At 39.9% G+C, this 18,205-nt stretch overlaps 1 protein-coding gene across 1 annotated transcript in view; it reads right to left on the reverse strand.

Annotated features, from left to right (window-relative positions):
- LOC102802799 (mediator of RNA polymerase II transcription subunit 24-like) overlaps positions 1–18,205 on the reverse strand; it is an 80,558-nt gene that overhangs the window by 40,341 nt on the left and 22,012 nt on the right. The window contains exons 4-6 of the mRNA XM_085501539.1: positions 4,862–5,085; positions 3,321–3,444; positions 2,695–2,854 (exon numbers count right to left, since the gene is read on the reverse strand). Coding sequence (XP_085357665.1) covers positions 2,695–2,854; positions 3,321–3,444; positions 4,862–5,085 — 508 coding nt within the window. The remainder of the gene's footprint in view (positions 1–2,694; positions 2,855–3,320; positions 3,445–4,861; positions 5,086–18,205) is intronic.

An 18,205-nucleotide genomic window follows, 5' to 3' on the forward strand; every position in this document is an offset into this window, starting at 1 on the left:
AATTTGGTGGCTTTACTGGCTGAAGGACAGTCTGAGGGTGGTGTATTTGGTGGCTGTACTGGCAAAAAGACAGTCTGAGGTTGGTGATATTTGGTGGCTTTACTGGCTGAAGGACAGTCTGAGGGTGGTGTATTTGGTGGCAGTACTAGCTGAAGGACAGTCTGAGGGTGGAGATATTTGGTGGCTTTACTGGCTAAAGGACAGTCTGAGGGTGGTGCAATTGGTGGCTGTACTGGCTAAAGGACAGTCTGAGGGTGGTGTATTTGGTGGTTTTACTGGCTAAAGGACAGTCTGAATGTGGTGAATTTGGTGGCTGTACTGGCTGAAGGACAGTCTGAAGGAGGTGAATTTGGTGACTGTACTGGCTGAAGGACAGTCTAAGGTTGGTGATATTTGATGGCTGTACAAGCTTAAGGACAGTCTGAGGGTGGTGATATTTGGTGGCTTTACTGGCTAAAGGACAGTCCGAGTGTGGTGTATTTGGTGGTTGTACTGGCTGAAGGACAGCATGACAGTGGTAGTGTTTGGTGGCTGTACTGGCTAAAGGACAGTCTGAGGGTGGTGTATTTGGTGGTTGTACTGGCTAAAGAACAGTCAGAGGGTGGTGTATTTGGTGGTTGTACTGGCTAAAGAACAGTCAGAGGGTGGTGTATTTGGTGGCTGTACTGGCTGAAGGACAGTCTGAGGGTGGTGTATTTGGTGGCTGTACTGGCTGAAGGACAGTCTGAGGGTGGTGTATTTGGTGGCTGTACTGTCTGAAGGACAGTCTGAGGGTGGTGTATTTGGTGGTTGTACTGGCTAAAGAACAGTCAGAGGGTGGTGTATTTGGTGGCTTTACTGGCTAAAGGACAGTCTGAGGGTGGTGTATTTGGTGGCTGTATTGGCTGAAGGACAGTCTGAGGGTGGTGTATTTGGTGGCTGTACTGGCTGAAGGACAGTCTGAGGGTGGTGTATTTGGTGGCTGTATTGGCTGAAGGTCAGTCGGAGGGTGGTGATATTTGCATGGTGACTGTTCTGGCTGAAGAGTAGTCTGAGAATGGTGTATTTGGTGGCTGTACTGACTGAAGGACAGTCTGGGGTTGGTGATATTTGCATGGTGGCTGTACTGGCTGAAGGACAGTCTGAGGTTGGTGATATTTGGTGGCTTTACTGGTTGAAGGACAGTCTGAGGTTGGTGATATTTGGTGGCCATACTGGCTAGAGGACAGTCTGAGGTTGGTGATATTTGGTGGCTTTACTGGCTGAAGGACAGTCTGAGGGTGGTGTATTGGTGGCTGTATTGGCTGAAGGACAGTTTGAGGGTGTTAATATTTGGTGGTTTTACTGGCTGAAGGACAGTCTGGGCGTGGTGATATTCGCATGCTGGCTGTACTGGTTGAAGGACAGTCTGAGGTTGGTGATATTTGGTGGCCATACTGGCTAGAGGACAGTCTGAGGTTGTTGATATTTGGTGGCTTTACTGGCTGAAGGACAGTCTGCGGGTGGTGTATTTGGTGGCTGTATTGGCTGAAGGACAGTCTGCGGGTGGTGATATTTGGTGGCTTTACTAGATAAAGGACAGTCTGAGGTTGGTGATATTTTGAGGCCTACAATGGGCTCTGATACAGTTTACATTCCTGGATACTTTTGATAAGTCTACAATGGGCTCTGATACAGTTTACATACCTGGATACTTTTGATAAGCCTACAATGGGCTCTGATACAGTTTACATACCTGGATACTTTTGATAAGCCTACAATGGGCTCTGATACAGTTTACATTCCTGGATACTTTTGATAAGCCTACAATGGGCTCTGATACAGTTTACATTCCTGGATACTTTTGATAAGCCTACAATGGGCTCTGATACAGTTTACATTCCTGGATACTTTTGATAAGCCTACAATGGGCTCTGATACAGTTTACATACCTGGATACTTTTGATAAGCCTACAATGGGCTCTGATACAGTTTACATTCCTGGATACTTTTGATAAGCCTACAATGGGCTCTGATACAGTTTACATACCTGGATACTTTTGATAAGCCTACAATGGGCTCTGATACAGTTTACATACCTGGATACTTTTGATAAGCCTACAATGGGCTCTGATACAGTTTACATTCCTGGATACTTTTGATAAGCCTACAATGGGCTCTGATACAGTTTACATTCCTGGATACTTTTGATAAGCCTACAATGGGCTCTGATACAGTTTACATTCCTGGATACTTTTGATAAGCCTACAATGGGCTCTGATACAGTTTACATACCTGGATACTTTTGATAAGCCTACAATGGGCTCTGATACAGTTTACATTCCTGGATACTTTTGATAAGCCTACAATGGGCTCTGATACAGTTTACATACCTGGATACTTTTGATAAGCTTACAGTGGGCTTTGATACAGTTTACATACCTGGATACTTTTGATAAGCCTACAATGGGCTCTGAGACAGTTTACATACCTGGATACTTTTGATAAGCCTACAATGGGCTCTGATACAGTTTACATACCTGGATACTTTTGATAAGCCTACAATGGGCTCTGAGACAGTTTACATACCTGGATACTTTTGATAAGCCTACAATGGGCTCTGATACAGTTTACATACCTAGATACTTTTGATAAGCCTACAATGGGCTCTGAGACAGTTTACATACCTGGATACTTTTGATAAGCCTACAGTGGGCTCTGGTACAGTTTACATACCTGGATACTTTCGATAAGCACAACTTGATCTACAAAAGGCTGTATATCAATGGTGATGTTAAGAACAGCTTCCATGTATGTCATAATGTTAATTGTACAGCTAGAAACTTTACTACCAAATGCAACATCACCAATTGGAGAAATGGGCTGGTTCTGTAATCTAAAGAGAAAACGATTATTATCAACATTGACTGAAACTTATTACCCGGTAATGAAATTGTCTGATGAACAGTTTACTCGATGAGTAGTTTTTCCTGTCTGCGTTTCATAGCCAATTTTTAAATAGTGACTCATACCCATTGTTTGAAAATATTTAAAGGTGAGGATACCCATTATTTTCCTCATCAGGAGAAACTGAAAGCTTTCAAAGTTGTCAGACACTTTCAGACAAAAATTGTTCTCCCAGAATCAAAATGGAGAGTGCAATATCATCCCCACAATATATCAGGATAATAAATCTACTCTGATCATAATATATTACTCACACACACAAAGTAACTATTAATAACTTTTAAAGTACTCAGAGAGATATGATCACTTGCCAACCATCATGTCAATGCACAAGAGTGAGAAACATATCAGACAAATTTAAACAGTGCAACAAGCAATATTAAGTGATGCCTTACTTTTGAATTTCCACCAAGTATCTATCAACCTTTTCTCTTAGCTCCTTAGTGAACACTGTCTGTTGTTGGTTAATCAATGTATTTCTAATACTGGTCAACACCTGTTCAATTCCCTTCCAGGTTTCTGAAAACAATAAATGACACTCAATCAATTTTGTATATTTCTTTCTAGTTTTCAGGAATTCTTGCATAGCTTTCTTCTTACGCAGCTTTCTAGTGTTTCTACAAATCTTTCTAGTGTTCCTGCACATCTTTCTAGTGTTCCTACACATTTTTCTAGTGTTCCTACACATCTTTCTAGTGTTCCTGCACATCTTTCTAGTATTCCTACACATTTTTCTAGTGTTCCTACACATCTTTCTAGTATTCCTACACATCTTTCTAGTGTTCCTACACATGTTTCTAGTATTCCTACACATTTTTCTAGTATTCCTACACATTTTTCTAGTATTCCTACACATCTTTCTAGTATTCCTACACATTTTTCTAGTATTCCTACACATCTTTCTAGTGTTCCTACACATTTTTCTAGTGTTCCTACACATCTTTCTAGTGTTCCTACACATGTTTCTAGTATTCCTACACATCTTTCTAGTGTTCCTATACATCTTTCTAGTATTCCTACACATCTTTCTAGTATTCCTACACATCTTTCTAGTATTCCTACACATCTTTCTAGTGTTCCTACACATGTTTCTAGTATTCCTACACATTTTTCTAGTATTCCTACACATCTTTCTAGTATTCCTACACATCTTTCTAGTGTTCCTACACATCTTTCTAGTGTTCCTACATATTTTTCTAGTGTTCCTGCACATTTTTCTAGTGTTCCTACACATCTTTCTAGTGTTCCTACATATTTTTCCAGTGTTCCTACATATTTTTCCAGTGTTCCATCACATTTTTCTAGTATTCCTACACATCTTTCTAGTATTCCTACACATCTTTCTAGTGTTCCTACACATCTTTCTAGTGTTCCTACACATGTTTCTAGTATTCCTACACATTTTTCTAGTATTCCTACACATTTTTCTAGTGTTCCTACACATCTTTCTAGTGTTCCTACACATGTTTCTAGTATTCCTACACATGTTTCTAGTGTTCCTACACATTTTTCTAGTATTCCAACACATCTTTCTAGTATTCCTACACATCTTTCTAGTGTTCCTACACATCTTTCTAGTGTTCCTACACATCTTTCTAGTGTTCCTACACATTTTTCTAGTGTTCCTACACATTTTTCTAGTATTCCTACACATCTTTCTAGTGTTCCTACACATTTTTCTAGTATTCCTACACATCTTTCTAGTATTCCTACACATCTTTCTAGTGTTCCTACACATCTTTCTAGTGGTTCTACACAGCTTTCCAGTGTTCCCACATAGCTTTCAAGTGTTCTTGCACAGCTTCCTAGTTCTCTCACATAATTCTTATAAATTTTCTATTCAACAACGCACTCTGTTTGTTTCATGTCAATATTCAATTCTTGGAATTCCATTTTACTAACTACTTAAAATGCACTCCTTATTACCCCAACTTACTATCATCTTCTAACTTTCCAATATACAACAGGCCTCGAGTGTGTTTGGCTTCATACAGTCTCTTCAACACTTCACTGCACATCTCAATGTTCTTCGAGATAACTAATGTTTCTTTGATTTCGCGTTGCTTCTCTAACGCATGCAAAATACCCCTAAGCAACCAGTGAACAGCTGTCAACAATGACTGACACAGTATCAAACACTCTTCTGCATTTCCATGGCAGCTAAACAAAAGAAGTAAAGATAATTTTGAAATATAATTTCAAATATCTGAATGTAAATAAATTATATCAGCTGAGTTTTTTGAAAGTTTTTTATAAATTTGCATTAAAAATTTGTGCACAACAGTATTTTAAATCTTTGGAACGAACATTACCAAAAAAATTACAGAAAACACAAACAAAGTAAATGTTGCTAAGAAAAATAATGGCATTCAAAAAAGCCAAAATTAGTTTCCATATACCACTTAGCCTTACACAGCAACCATTACACTTAGGCAGGAACAGCAGAAATAAATAAAACTTAATGTTGTTTGACATGCTGATGGCACATATAAAACCTTATACAACATGTGCATATAGATTTCACAGGAAATACTCTGTTGCTGATATAAATATTGTCCTTGTGTAAACAATAATTACATGTATAGCAGAAAACAATACACAACATTAGATGTAATGAGATTGACCTATTCTTACTTGCTCAATAATTAAAACTTTATTGGCTAGGTTTGAAATCACATAATCAATGTTTTGTGATATAAATAAAATGAAGAAATAGAGACAGTTTTCTCTTCTCTTCTCTTAAAGTTTGAAGCAGTAAGATTGTAAAAATAGATGGTGAAATTGACATTAAAAAGATTGATGAATTAATGAAAGTATTTCTACAAGTGCTATCATTTACAGTTAGGTAATTCAATTTCAGTCATGTGCTACATTGTTGCTATATCTAATGAAAACAAAAGAAAATGTTTGAATGTGAGGTCAAAATGATGCACTTGTTTAAATAAGGAAGAAATTGAAATGCGTCTATATCAATTTCAAATACTTCTGTATTATGTTTTGCAGACAAATCAATATTATCTTTTTCAATGCAGGATGTACAATTAATAATAAACTGTGGAAGTTTAATGTAGCTTGTCACTTTAGCAGTCTTTCTGACAGCCAATATCTAATGAAAAGTTCGAAAATCAATTTTCTCTTTTGAACTTCTGTGAAAATGTGATAAGTTTATAGAGGGTTAAGGTATATTTAAGAATAGGTAAAGTGAGCTTTGAGATACCATATAAATACACTTCAAATGCTAAGCCTAAAACTCACAGCTATCAGATCCCTGAGTATAGGAGTAATTGAAATAATAATTCAAAGTAAAGGAAAATCAATGAATTAACAGAACATCACTGACATGTTTAGAACATACTCTTTAACAAGAATAACCTGTCAATGGGATACTGCTAGAAAGCCTACTCAGTGTATACATGTATGGAGACTAATATAAAGCCTACTCAGTGTATGCATGTATGGGGACTGCTAGAAAGCCTACTCAGTGTATACATATGTGGGAGCTGCTAGAAAGCCTACTCAGTGTATACATGTATGGAGACTAATATAAAGCCTACTCAGTGTATACATGGATGGAGACTAATATAAAGCCTACTCAGTGATGCATGTATGGGGACTGCTATAAAGCCTACTCAGTGTATACATGTATGGAGACTGCTATAAAGTCTACTTAGTGTATGCATGTATGGAGAGTGCTATGAAGCCTACTCAGTATATGAATGTATGGAGACTGCTATGAAGTCTACTTAGTGTATGCATGTATGGAGAGTGCTATGAAGCCTACTCAGTGTATGCATGTATGGAGACTGCTATAAAGCCTACTTAGTGTATACATGTATGGGGACTGCTATGAAGCCTACTTAGTATATGCATATATGGGGACAGCTAGAAAGCCTACTCAGTGTATACATGTATGGAGACTGCTATAAAGCCTACTTAGTGTATACATGTATGGAGACTGCTATAAAGCCTACTCAGTGTATACATGTATGGGGACTGCTATAAAGTCTACTCAGTGTATACATGTATGGAGACTGCTATAAAGCCTACTCAGTGTATACATGTATGGAGACTGCTATAAAGCCTACTCAGTGTATACATGTATGGAGACTGCTATAAAGCCTACTTAGTGTATACATGTATGGGGACTGCTATGAAGCCTACTTAGTATATGCATGTATGGGGACAGCTAGAAAGCCTACTCAGTTTATACATATATGGGAACTGCTATGAAGCCTACACAGGGTATGAATGTATGGAGACTGCTATAAAGCCTACTCACTGTATGCATGTATGGAGAGTGCTATGAAGCCTACTCAGTATATGAATGTATGGAGACTGCTATAAAGCCTACTCAGTGTATACATGTATGGAGACTGCTAGAAAGCCTACTCAGTGTATACATGTAAGGAGACTGCTATAAAGCCAACTCAGTGTACACATGTATGGAGACTGCTCGAAAGCCTATTCAGTGTATACATGTATGGAGACTACTCAGAAAGCCTACTCAGTGTACACATGTATGGAGACTGCTAGAAAGCCTACTCAGTGTACACATGTATGGAGACTGCTAGAAAGCCTACTCAGTGTACACATGTATGGAGACTGCTAGAAAGCCTACTCAGTGTATACATGTATGGAGACTGCTACAAAGCCTACTCAGTGTATACATGTAAGGAGACTGCTATAAAGCCTACTCAGTGTACACATGTATGGAGACTACTCAGAAAGCCTACTCAGAGTATACATGTATGGAGACTGCTATAAAGCCTACTCGGTGTATACATGTATGGAGACTGCTATAAAGCCTACTCAGTGTATGCATGTATGGAGACTGCTAGAAAGCCTACTAAGTGTATGAATGTATGGAGACTACTCAGAAAGCCTACTTAGTGTATACATGTATGGAGACTAAAAAGCCTACTCAGCGTATACATGTATGGAGACTGCTATAAAGCCTACTCAGTGTATGCATGTATGGAGACTGCAAGAAAGCCTACTAAGTGTATGAATGTATGGCGACTACTCAGAAAGCCTACTCAGTGTATACATGTATGGAGACTGCTATAAAACCTACTCAGTGTATGCATGTATGGAGACTGCTAAAAAGCCTACTCAGTGTATGCATGTATGGAGACTGCAAGAAAGCCTACTAAGTGTATACATGTATGGAAACTATAAAGTCTACTCAGTGTATACATGTATGGAGACTGCAATAAAGCCTACTCAGTGTATACATGTATGGAGACTGCTATAAAGTCTACTCAGTGTATACATGTATGGAGACTGCTATAAAGCCTACTCAGTGTATGTATGTATGGAGACTGCAAGAAAACCTACTAAGTGTATACATGTATGGAGACTGCTACAGTGTATAAAGCCTACTCAGTGTACGCATGCATGGAGACTGCTAGAAAGCCTACTAAGTGTATACATGTATGGAGACTGCTATAAAGCCTACTCAGTTTATGCATGTATGGAGACTACTCAGAAAGCCTACTCAGTGAATGAATGTATGGAGACTACTCAGAAAGCCTACTCAGTGTATACATGTATGGAGACTTCTAGAAAGCCTACTCAGTGTATGCATGTATGGACCCTTCTAGAAAGCCTACTCAGTGTATGCATGTATGGAGACTGCTATAAAGCCTACTAAGTGTATGAATGTTTGGAGACTGCTAAAAAGCCTACTCAGTGTATACATGTATAGAGACTGCTAGAAAGCCTACTCAGTGTATACATATATGGAGACTGCAAGAAAGCCTACTCAGTGTATGAATGTATGGAGAATACTCAGTGTATACATGTATGGAGACTGCTATAAAGCCTACTCAGTGTATGCATGTATGGAGACTGCTAAAAAGCCTACTCAGTGTATGCATGTATGGAGACTGCAAGAAAGCCTACTAAGTGTATACATGTATGGAGACTGCTAGAAAGCCTACTCAGTGTATACATGTATGGAGACTGCTAGAAAGTATACTCAGTGTACACACGTATGGAGACTACTCAGAAAGCCTACTCAGTGTATGAATGTATGGAGACTACTCAGAAAGCCTACTCAGTGTATGCATGTATGTAGACTGCTAAAAAGTCTACTCAGTGTATACATGTATGGAGACTGCTAGAAAGTATACTCAGTGTATATATGTAAGGAGACTGCTATAAAGCCTACTCAGTGTATTCATGTATGGAGACTGTTAGAAAGCCTATTCAGTGTATACATGTATGGAGACTACTCAGAAAGCCTACTCAGTGTATACATGTATGGAGACTGCTATAAAGCCTACTCAGTGTATACATGTATGGAGACTGCTATAACGCCTACTCAGTGTATACATGTATGGAGACTGCTAGAAAGCCTACTTAGTGTATACATGTATGGAGAGTGCTAGAAAGCCTACTTAGTGTATATATGTATGGAGACTGCTATAAAGCCTACTCAGTGTATGCATGTATGGAGACTGCTATAAAGCCTACTCAGTGTATGTATGTATGGAGACTGCAAGAAAACCTACTAAGTGTATACATGTATGGAGACTGCTACAGTGTATAAAGCCTACTCAGTGTACGCATGCATGGAGACTGCTAGAAAGCCTACTAAGTGTATACATGTATGGAGACTGCTATAAAGCCTACTCAGTTTATGCATGTATGGAGACTACTCAGAAAGCCTACTCAGTGAATGAATGTATGGAGACTACTCAGAAAGCCTACTCAGTGTATACATGTATGGAGACTTCTAGAAAGCCTACTCAGTGTATGCATGTATGGACCCTTCTAGAAAGCCTACTCAGTGTATGCATGTATGGAGACTGCTATAAAGCCTACTAAGTGTATGAATGTTTGGAGACTGCTAAAAAGCCTACTCAGTGTATACATGTATAGAGACTGCTAGAAAGCCTACTCAGTGTATACATATATGGAGACTGCAAGAAAGCCTACTCAGTGTATGAATGTATGGAGAATACTCAGTGTATACATGTATGGAGACTGCTATAAAGCCTACTCAGTGTATGCATGTATGGAGACTGCTAAAAAGCCTACTCAGTGTATGCATGTATGGAGACTGCAAGAAAGCCTACTAAGTGTATACATGTATGGAGACTGCTAGAAAGCCTACTCAGTGTATACATGTATGGAGACTGCTAGAAAGTATACTCAGTGTACACACGTATGGAGACTACTCAGAAAGCCTACTCAGTGTATGAATGTATGGAGACTACTCAGAAAGCCTACTCAGTGTATGCATGTATGTAGACTGCTAAAAAGTCTACTCAGTGTATACATGTATGGAGACTGCTAGAAAGTATACTCAGTGTATATATGTAAGGAGACTGCTATAAAGCCTACTCAGTGTATTCATGTATGGAGACTGTTAGAAAGCCTATTCAGTGTATACATGTATGGAGACTACTCAGAAAGCCTACTCAGTGTATACATGTATGGAGACTGCTATAAAGCCTACTCAGTGTATACATGTATGGAGACTGCTATAACGCCTACTCAGTGTATACATGTATGGAGACTGCTAGAAAGCCTACTTAGTGTATACATGTATGGAGAGTGCTAGAAAGCCTACTTAGTGTATATATGTATGGAGACTGCTATAAAGCCTACTCAGTGTATGCATGTATGGAGACTGCAAGAAAGCCTACTCAGTGTATGCATGTATGTAGACTGCTAGAAAGCCTACTTAGTGTATACATGTATGGAGACTGCTATAAGGCCTACTCAGTGTATACATGTAAGGAGACTGCTATAAAGCCTACTCAGTGTATACATGTAAGGAGACTGCTATAAAGCCTACTCAGTGTATACATGTATGGAGACTGCTATAAAGCCTACTCAGTGTATGCATGTATGGAGACTGCAAGAAAGCCTACTCAGTGTATACATGTATGGAGACTGCTAGAAAGCCTACTTAGTGTATACATGTATGGAGACTGCTATTAAGCCTACTCAGTGTATGCATGTATGGAGACTGCAAGAAAGCCTACTCAGTGTATGAATGTATGAAGACTACTCAGAAAGCCTACTTAGTGTATACATGTATGGAGACTGCTATAAAGCCTACTCAGTGTATGCATGTATGAAGACTGCTAAAAAGCCTACTCAGTGTATGCATGTATGGAGACTGCAAGAAAGCCTACTAAGTGTATACATGTATGGAGACTGCTAGAAAGCCTACTCAGTGTATACATGTATGGAGACTGCTAGAAAGCCTACTCAGTGTATACATGTATGGAGACTGCTAGAAAGTATACTCAGTGTATACATGTATGGAGACCACTCAGAAAGCCTACTCAGTGTATACATGTATGGAGACTAGAAAGCCTACTCAGTGTATGCATGTATGGAGACTACTCAGAAAGCCTACTCAGTGTATGAATGTATGGAGACTACTCAGAAAGCCTACTCAGTGTATGCATGTATGTAGACTGCTAAAAAGTCTACTCAGTGTATACATGTATGGAGACTGCTAGAAAGCCTACTTAGTGTATACATGTATGGAGACTGCTATAAAGCCTACTCAGTGTATACATGTATGGAGACTGCTAGAAAGCCTACTCAGTGTATACATGTATGGAGACTACTCAGAAAGCCTACTCAGTGTACACATGTATGGAGACTAGAAAGCCTACTCAGTGTATGCATGTATGGAGACTACTCAGAAAGCCTACTCAGTGTATGAATGTATGGAGACTACTCAGAAAGCCTACTCAGTGTATACATGTATGGAGACTTCTAGAAAGCCTACTCAGTGTATGCATGTATGGACCCTTCTAGAAAGCCTACTCAGTGTAGGCATGTATGGAGACTGCTATAAAGCCTACTAAGTGTATGAATGTATGGAGACTGCTATAAAGCCTACTCAGTGTATACATGTATGGAGACTGCTAGAAAGCCTACTCAGTGTATACATGTATGGAGACTGCTATGAAGCCTACTCAGTGTATGCATGTATGGAGACTGCTAAAAAGCCTACTCAGTGTATGCATGTATGGAGACTGCAAGAAAGCCTACTCAGTGTATACATGTATGGAGACTGCTAGAAAGCCTACTCAGTGTATACATGTATGGAGACTGCTATGAAGCCTACTCAGTGTATGCATGTATGGAGACTGCTAAAAAGCCTACTCAGTGTATGCATGTATGGAGACTGCAAGAAAGCCTACTAAGTGTATACATGTATGGAGACTGCTAGAAAGCCTACTCAGTGTATACATGTACGGAGACTGCTAGAAAGCCTACTCAGTGTATACATGTATGGAGACTACTCAGAAAGCCTACTCAGTGTATACATGTATGGAGACTGCTATAAAGCCTACTCAGTGTATGCATGTATGGAGACTGCTAGAAAGCCTACTTAGTGTATACATGTATGGAGACTGCTAGAAAGCCTACTTAGTGTATACATGTATGGAGACTGCTAGAAAGCATACTCAGTGTATGCATGTATGGAGACTGCAAGAAAGCCTACTCAGTGTATGCATGTATGTAGACTGCTATAAAGCCTACTCGGTGTATACATGTATGGAGACTGCTATAAAGCCTACTCAGTGTATGCATGTATGGAGACTGCTAGAAAGCCTACTTAGTGTATACATGTATGGAGACTGCTATAAAGCCTACTAAGTGTATGAATGTATGGAGACTGCTAGAAAGCCTACTCAGTGTATACATGTATGGAGACTGCTAGAAAGCCTACTCAGTGTATACATGTATGGAGACTGCTATGAAGCCTACTCAGTGTATGCATGTATGGAGACTGCTAAAAAGCCTACTCAGTGTATGCATGTATGGAGACTGCAAGAAAGCCTACTAAGTGTATACATGTATGGAGACTGCTAGAAAGCCTACTCAGTGTATACATGTATGGAGACTGCTAGAAAGCCTACTCAGTGTATACATGTATGGAGACTGCTATGAAGTCTACTCAGTGTATACATACCGGTATCTGGGGACTGCTATAAAGCCTACTTAGGGTATACATGTATGGAGGCTGCTATAAAGCCTACACTGTGTGTGCATGTACGGAGACTGCTAGAAAACCTACTCAGTGTATACATGTATGGAGACTGCTAGAAAGCCTACTCAGTGTATACATGTATGGAGACTGCTATAAAGCCTACTCAGTGTATGCATGTATGGAGACTGCTAGAAAGCCTACTCAGTGAATACATGTATGGAGACTGATAGAAAGCCTACTCAGTGTATACATGTATGGAGACTGCTATAAAGCCTACTCAGTGTATGCATGTATGGGGACTGCTATGAAGCCTACTTAGTATATGCATGTATGGGGACAGCTAGAAAGCATACTCAGTGTATACATAATATGGGAACTGCTATGAAGCCTACTCATGGTATGAATGTATGGAGACTGCTATAAAGCCTACTCAGTGTATGCATGTATGGAGACTGCAAGAAAGCCTACTAAGTGTATGAATGTATGGAGACTGCTATAAAGCCTACTCAGTGTATACATGTATGGAGACTGCTAGAAAGCCTACTCAGTGTATACATGTATGGAGACTGCTAGAAAGCCTACTCAGTGTATACATGTATGGAGACTGCTATGAAGCCTACTCAGTGTATGCATGTATGGAGACTGCTAAAAAGCCTACTCAGTGTATGCATGTATGGAGACTGCAAGAAAGCCTATTCAGTGTATACATGTATGGAGACTACTCAGAAAGCCTACTCAGTGTATACATGTATGGAGACTGCTATAAAGCCTACTCGGTGTATACATGTATGGAGACTGCTATAAAGCCTACTCAGTGTATGCATGCATGGAGACTGCTAGAAAGCCTACTAAGTGTATACATGTATGGAGACTGCTATAAAGCCTACTCAGTGTATACATGTATGGAAACTTCTAGAAAGCCTACTCAGTGTATGCATGTATGGAGACTACTCAGTGTATACATGTATGGAGACTTCTAGAAAGCCTACTCAGTGTATGCATGTATGGGGACTGCTATAAAGTCTACTCAGGGTATACATGTATGGAGACTGCTAGAAAGTCTACTCAGTGTATGCATGTATGGGGACTGCTATAAAGCCTACTTAGTGTATACATGTATGGAGACTACTCAGAAAGCCTACTCAGTGTATACATGTATGGAGACTAAAAAGCCTACTCAGTGTATGAATGTATGGAGACTACTCAGAAAGCCTACTCAGTGTATGAATGTATGGAGACTACTCAGAAAGCCTACTCAGTGTATACATGTATGGAGACTTCTAGAAAGACTACTCAGTGTATGCATGTATGGAGACTGCTAGAAAGCCTACTCAGTGGATGCATGTATGGAGACTGCTAGAAAGCCTACTCAGTGTATACATGTATGGAGACTGCTAGAAAGCCTACTCAGTGTATACATGTATGGAGACTTCTAGAAAGACTACTCAGTGTATGCATGTATGGAGACTGCTATAAAGCCTACTCAGTGTATGCATGTATGGAGACTGCTATAAAGCCTACTCAGTGTATGCATGTATGGAGACTTCTAGAAAGACTACTCAGTGTATGCATGTATGGAGACTGCTATAAAGCCTACTCAGTGTATACATAAATGGAGACTGCTATGAAGCCTACTCAGGGTATACATGTATGGAGACTGCTATGAAGTCTACTCAGTGTATACATACCAGTATATGGGGACTGCTATAAAGCCTACTTAGGGTATACATGTATGGAGGCTGCTATAAAGCCTACTCAGTGTATACATGTATGGAGACTGCTAGAAAGCCTACTCAGTGTATGCATGTATGGAGACTGCTATAAAGCCTACTCAGTTTATGCATGTATGGACACTGCTAGAAAGCCTACTCAGTGTATACATGTATGGAGACTGATAGAAAGCCTACTCAGTGTATACATGTATGGAGACTGCTATAAAGCCTACTCAGTGTATGCATGTATGGGGACTGCTATGAAGCCTACTTAGTATATGCATGTATGGGGACAGCTAGAAAGCCTACTCAGTGTATACATATATGGGAACTGCTATGAAGCCTACTCAGGGTATGAATGTATGGAGACTGCTATAAAGCCTACTCAGTGTATGCATGTATGGAGAGTGCTATGAAGCCTACTCAGTATATGAATGTATGGAGACTGCTATAAAGCCTACTCAGTGTATACATGTATGGAGACTGCTAGAAAGCCTATTCAGTGTATACATGTATGGAGACTACTCAGAAAGCCTACTCAGTGTATACATGTATGGAGACTGCTATAAAGCCTACTCGGTGTATACATGTATGGAGACTGCTATAAAGCCTACTCAGTGTATGCATGTATGGAGACTGCTAGAAAGCCTACTTAGTGTATACATGTATGGAGACTGCTAGAAAGCCTACTTAGTATATACATGTATGGAGACTGCTATAAAGCCTACTCAGTGTATGCATGTATGGAGACTGCAAGAAAGCCTACTCAGTGTACGAATGTATGGAGACTACTCAGAAAGCCTACTCAGTGTATACATGTATGGAGACTGCTATAAAGCCTACTCGGTGTATACATGTATGGAGACTGCTATAAAGCCTACTCAGTGTATGCATGTATGGAGACTGCTAGAAAGCCTACTTAGTGTATACATGTATGGAGACTGCTAGAAAGCCTACTTAGTGTATACATGTATGGAGACTGCTAGAAAGCCTACTCAGTGTATGCATGTATGGAGACTGCAAGAAAGCCTACTCAGTGTACGAATGTATGGAGACTACTCAGAAAGCCTACTCAGTGTATACATGTATGGAGACTGCTATAAAGCCTACTCAGTGTATGCATGTATGGAGACTGCTAAAAAGCCTACTCAGTGTATGCATGTATGGAGACTGCAAGAAAGCCTATTCAGTGTATACATGTATGGAGACTACTCAGAAAGCCTACTCAGTGTATACATGTATGGAGACTGCTATAAAGCCTACTCGGTGTATACATGTATGGAGACTGCTATAAAGCCTACTCAGTGTATGCATGCATGGAGACTGCTAGAAAGCCTACTAAGTGTATACATGTATGGAGACTGCTATAAAGCCTACTCAGTGTATACATGTATGGAAACTTCTAGAAAGCCTACTCAGTGTATGCATGTATGGAGACTACTCAGTGTATACATGTATGGAGACTTCTAGAAAGCCTACTCAGTGTATGCATGTATGGGGACTGCTATAAAGTCTACTCAGGGTATACATGTATGGAGACTGCTAGAAAGTCTACTCAGTGTATGCATGTATGGGGACTGCTATAAAGCCTACTTAGTGTATACATGTATGGAGACTACTCAGAAAGCCTACTCAGTGTATACATGTATGGAGACTAAAAAGCCTACTCAGTGTATGAATGTATGGAGACTACTCAGAAAGCCTACTCAGTGTATGAATGTATGGAGACTACTCAGAAAGCCTACTCAGTGTATACATGTATGGAGACTTCTAGAAAGACTACTCAGTGTATGCATGTATGGAGACTGCTAGAAAGCCTACTCAGTGGATGCATGTATGGAGACTGCTAGAAAGCCTACTCAGTGTATACATGTATGGAGACTGCTAGAAAGCCTACTCAGTGTATACATGTATGGAGACTTCTAGAAAGACTACTCAGTGTATGCATGTATGGAGACTGCTATAAAGCCTACTCAGTGTATGCATGTATGGAGACTGCTATAAAGCCTACTCAGTGTATGCATGTATGGAGACTTCTAGAAAGACTACTCAGTGTATGCATGTATGGAGACTGCTATAAAGCCTACTCAGTGTATACATAAATGGAGACTGCTATGAAGCCTACTCAGGGTATACATGTATGGAGACTGCTATGAAGTCTACTCAGTGTATACATACCAGTATATGGGGACTGCTATAAAGCCTACTTAGGGTATACATGTATGGAGGCTGCTATAAAGCCTACTCAGTGTATACATGTATGGAGACTGCTAGAAAGCCTACTCAGTGTATGCATGTATGGAGACTGCTATAAAGCCTACTCAGTTTATGCATGTATGGACACTGCTAGAAAGCCTACTCAGTGTATACATGTATGGAGACTGATAGAAAGCCTACTCAGTGTATACATGTATGGAGACTGCTATAAAGCCTACTCAGTGTATGCATGTATGGGGACTGCTATGAAGCCTACTTAGTATATGCATGTATGGGGACAGCTAGAAAGCATACTCAGTGTATACATGTATGGAGACTGCTATGAAGTCTACTCAGTGTATACATACCGGTATCTGGGGACTGCTATAAAGCCTACTTAGGGTATACATGTATGGAGGCTGCTATAAAGCCTACACTGTGTGTGCATGTACGGAGACTGCTAGAAAACCTACTCAGTGTATACATGTATGGAGACTGCTAGAAAGCCTACTCAGTGTATACATGTATGGAGACTGCTATAAAGCCTACTCAGTGTATGCATGTATGGAGACTGCTAGAAAGCCTACTCAGTGAATACATGTATGGAGACTGATAGAAAGCCTACTCAGTGTATACATGTATGGAGACTGCTATAAAGCCTACTCAGTGTATGCATGTATGGGGACTGCTATGAAGCCTACTTAGTATATGCATGTATGGGGACAGCTAGAAAGCATACTCAGTGTATACATAATATGGGAACTGCTATGAAGCCTACTCATGGTATGAATGTATGGAGACTGCTATAAAGCCTACTCAGTGTATGCATGTATGGAGACTGCAAGAAAGCCTACTAAGTGTATGAATGTATGGAGACTGCTATAAAGCCTACTCAGTGTATACATGTATGGAGACTGCTAGAAAGCCTACTCAGTGTATACATGTATGGAGACTGCTAGAAAGCCTACTCAGTGTATACATGTATGGAGACTGCTATGAAGCCTACTCAGTGTATGCATGTATGGAGACTGCTAAAAAGCCTACTCAGTGTATGCATGTATGGAGACTGCAAGAAAGCCTATTCAGTGTATACATGTATGGAGACTACTCAGAAAGCCTACTCAGTGTATACATGTATGGAGACTGCTATAAAGCCTACTCGGTGTATACATGTATGGAGACTGCTATAAAGCCTACTCAGTGTATGCATGCATGGAGACTGCTAGAAAGCCTACTAAGTGTATACATGTATGGAGACTGCTATAAAGCCTACTCAGTGTATACATGTATGGAAACTTCTAGAAAGCCTACTCAGTGTATGCATGTATGGAGACTACTCAGTGTATACATGTATGGAGACTTCTAGAAAGCCTACTCAGTGTATGCATGTATGGGGACTGCT

The sequence above is a fragment of the Saccoglossus kowalevskii genome, chromosome 7 (assembly GCF_978046115.1).
Source record: "Saccoglossus kowalevskii chromosome 7, keSacKowa6.1, whole genome shotgun sequence".
Classification (NCBI taxonomy): Eukaryota; Metazoa; Hemichordata; class Enteropneusta; family Harrimaniidae; genus Saccoglossus; species Saccoglossus kowalevskii.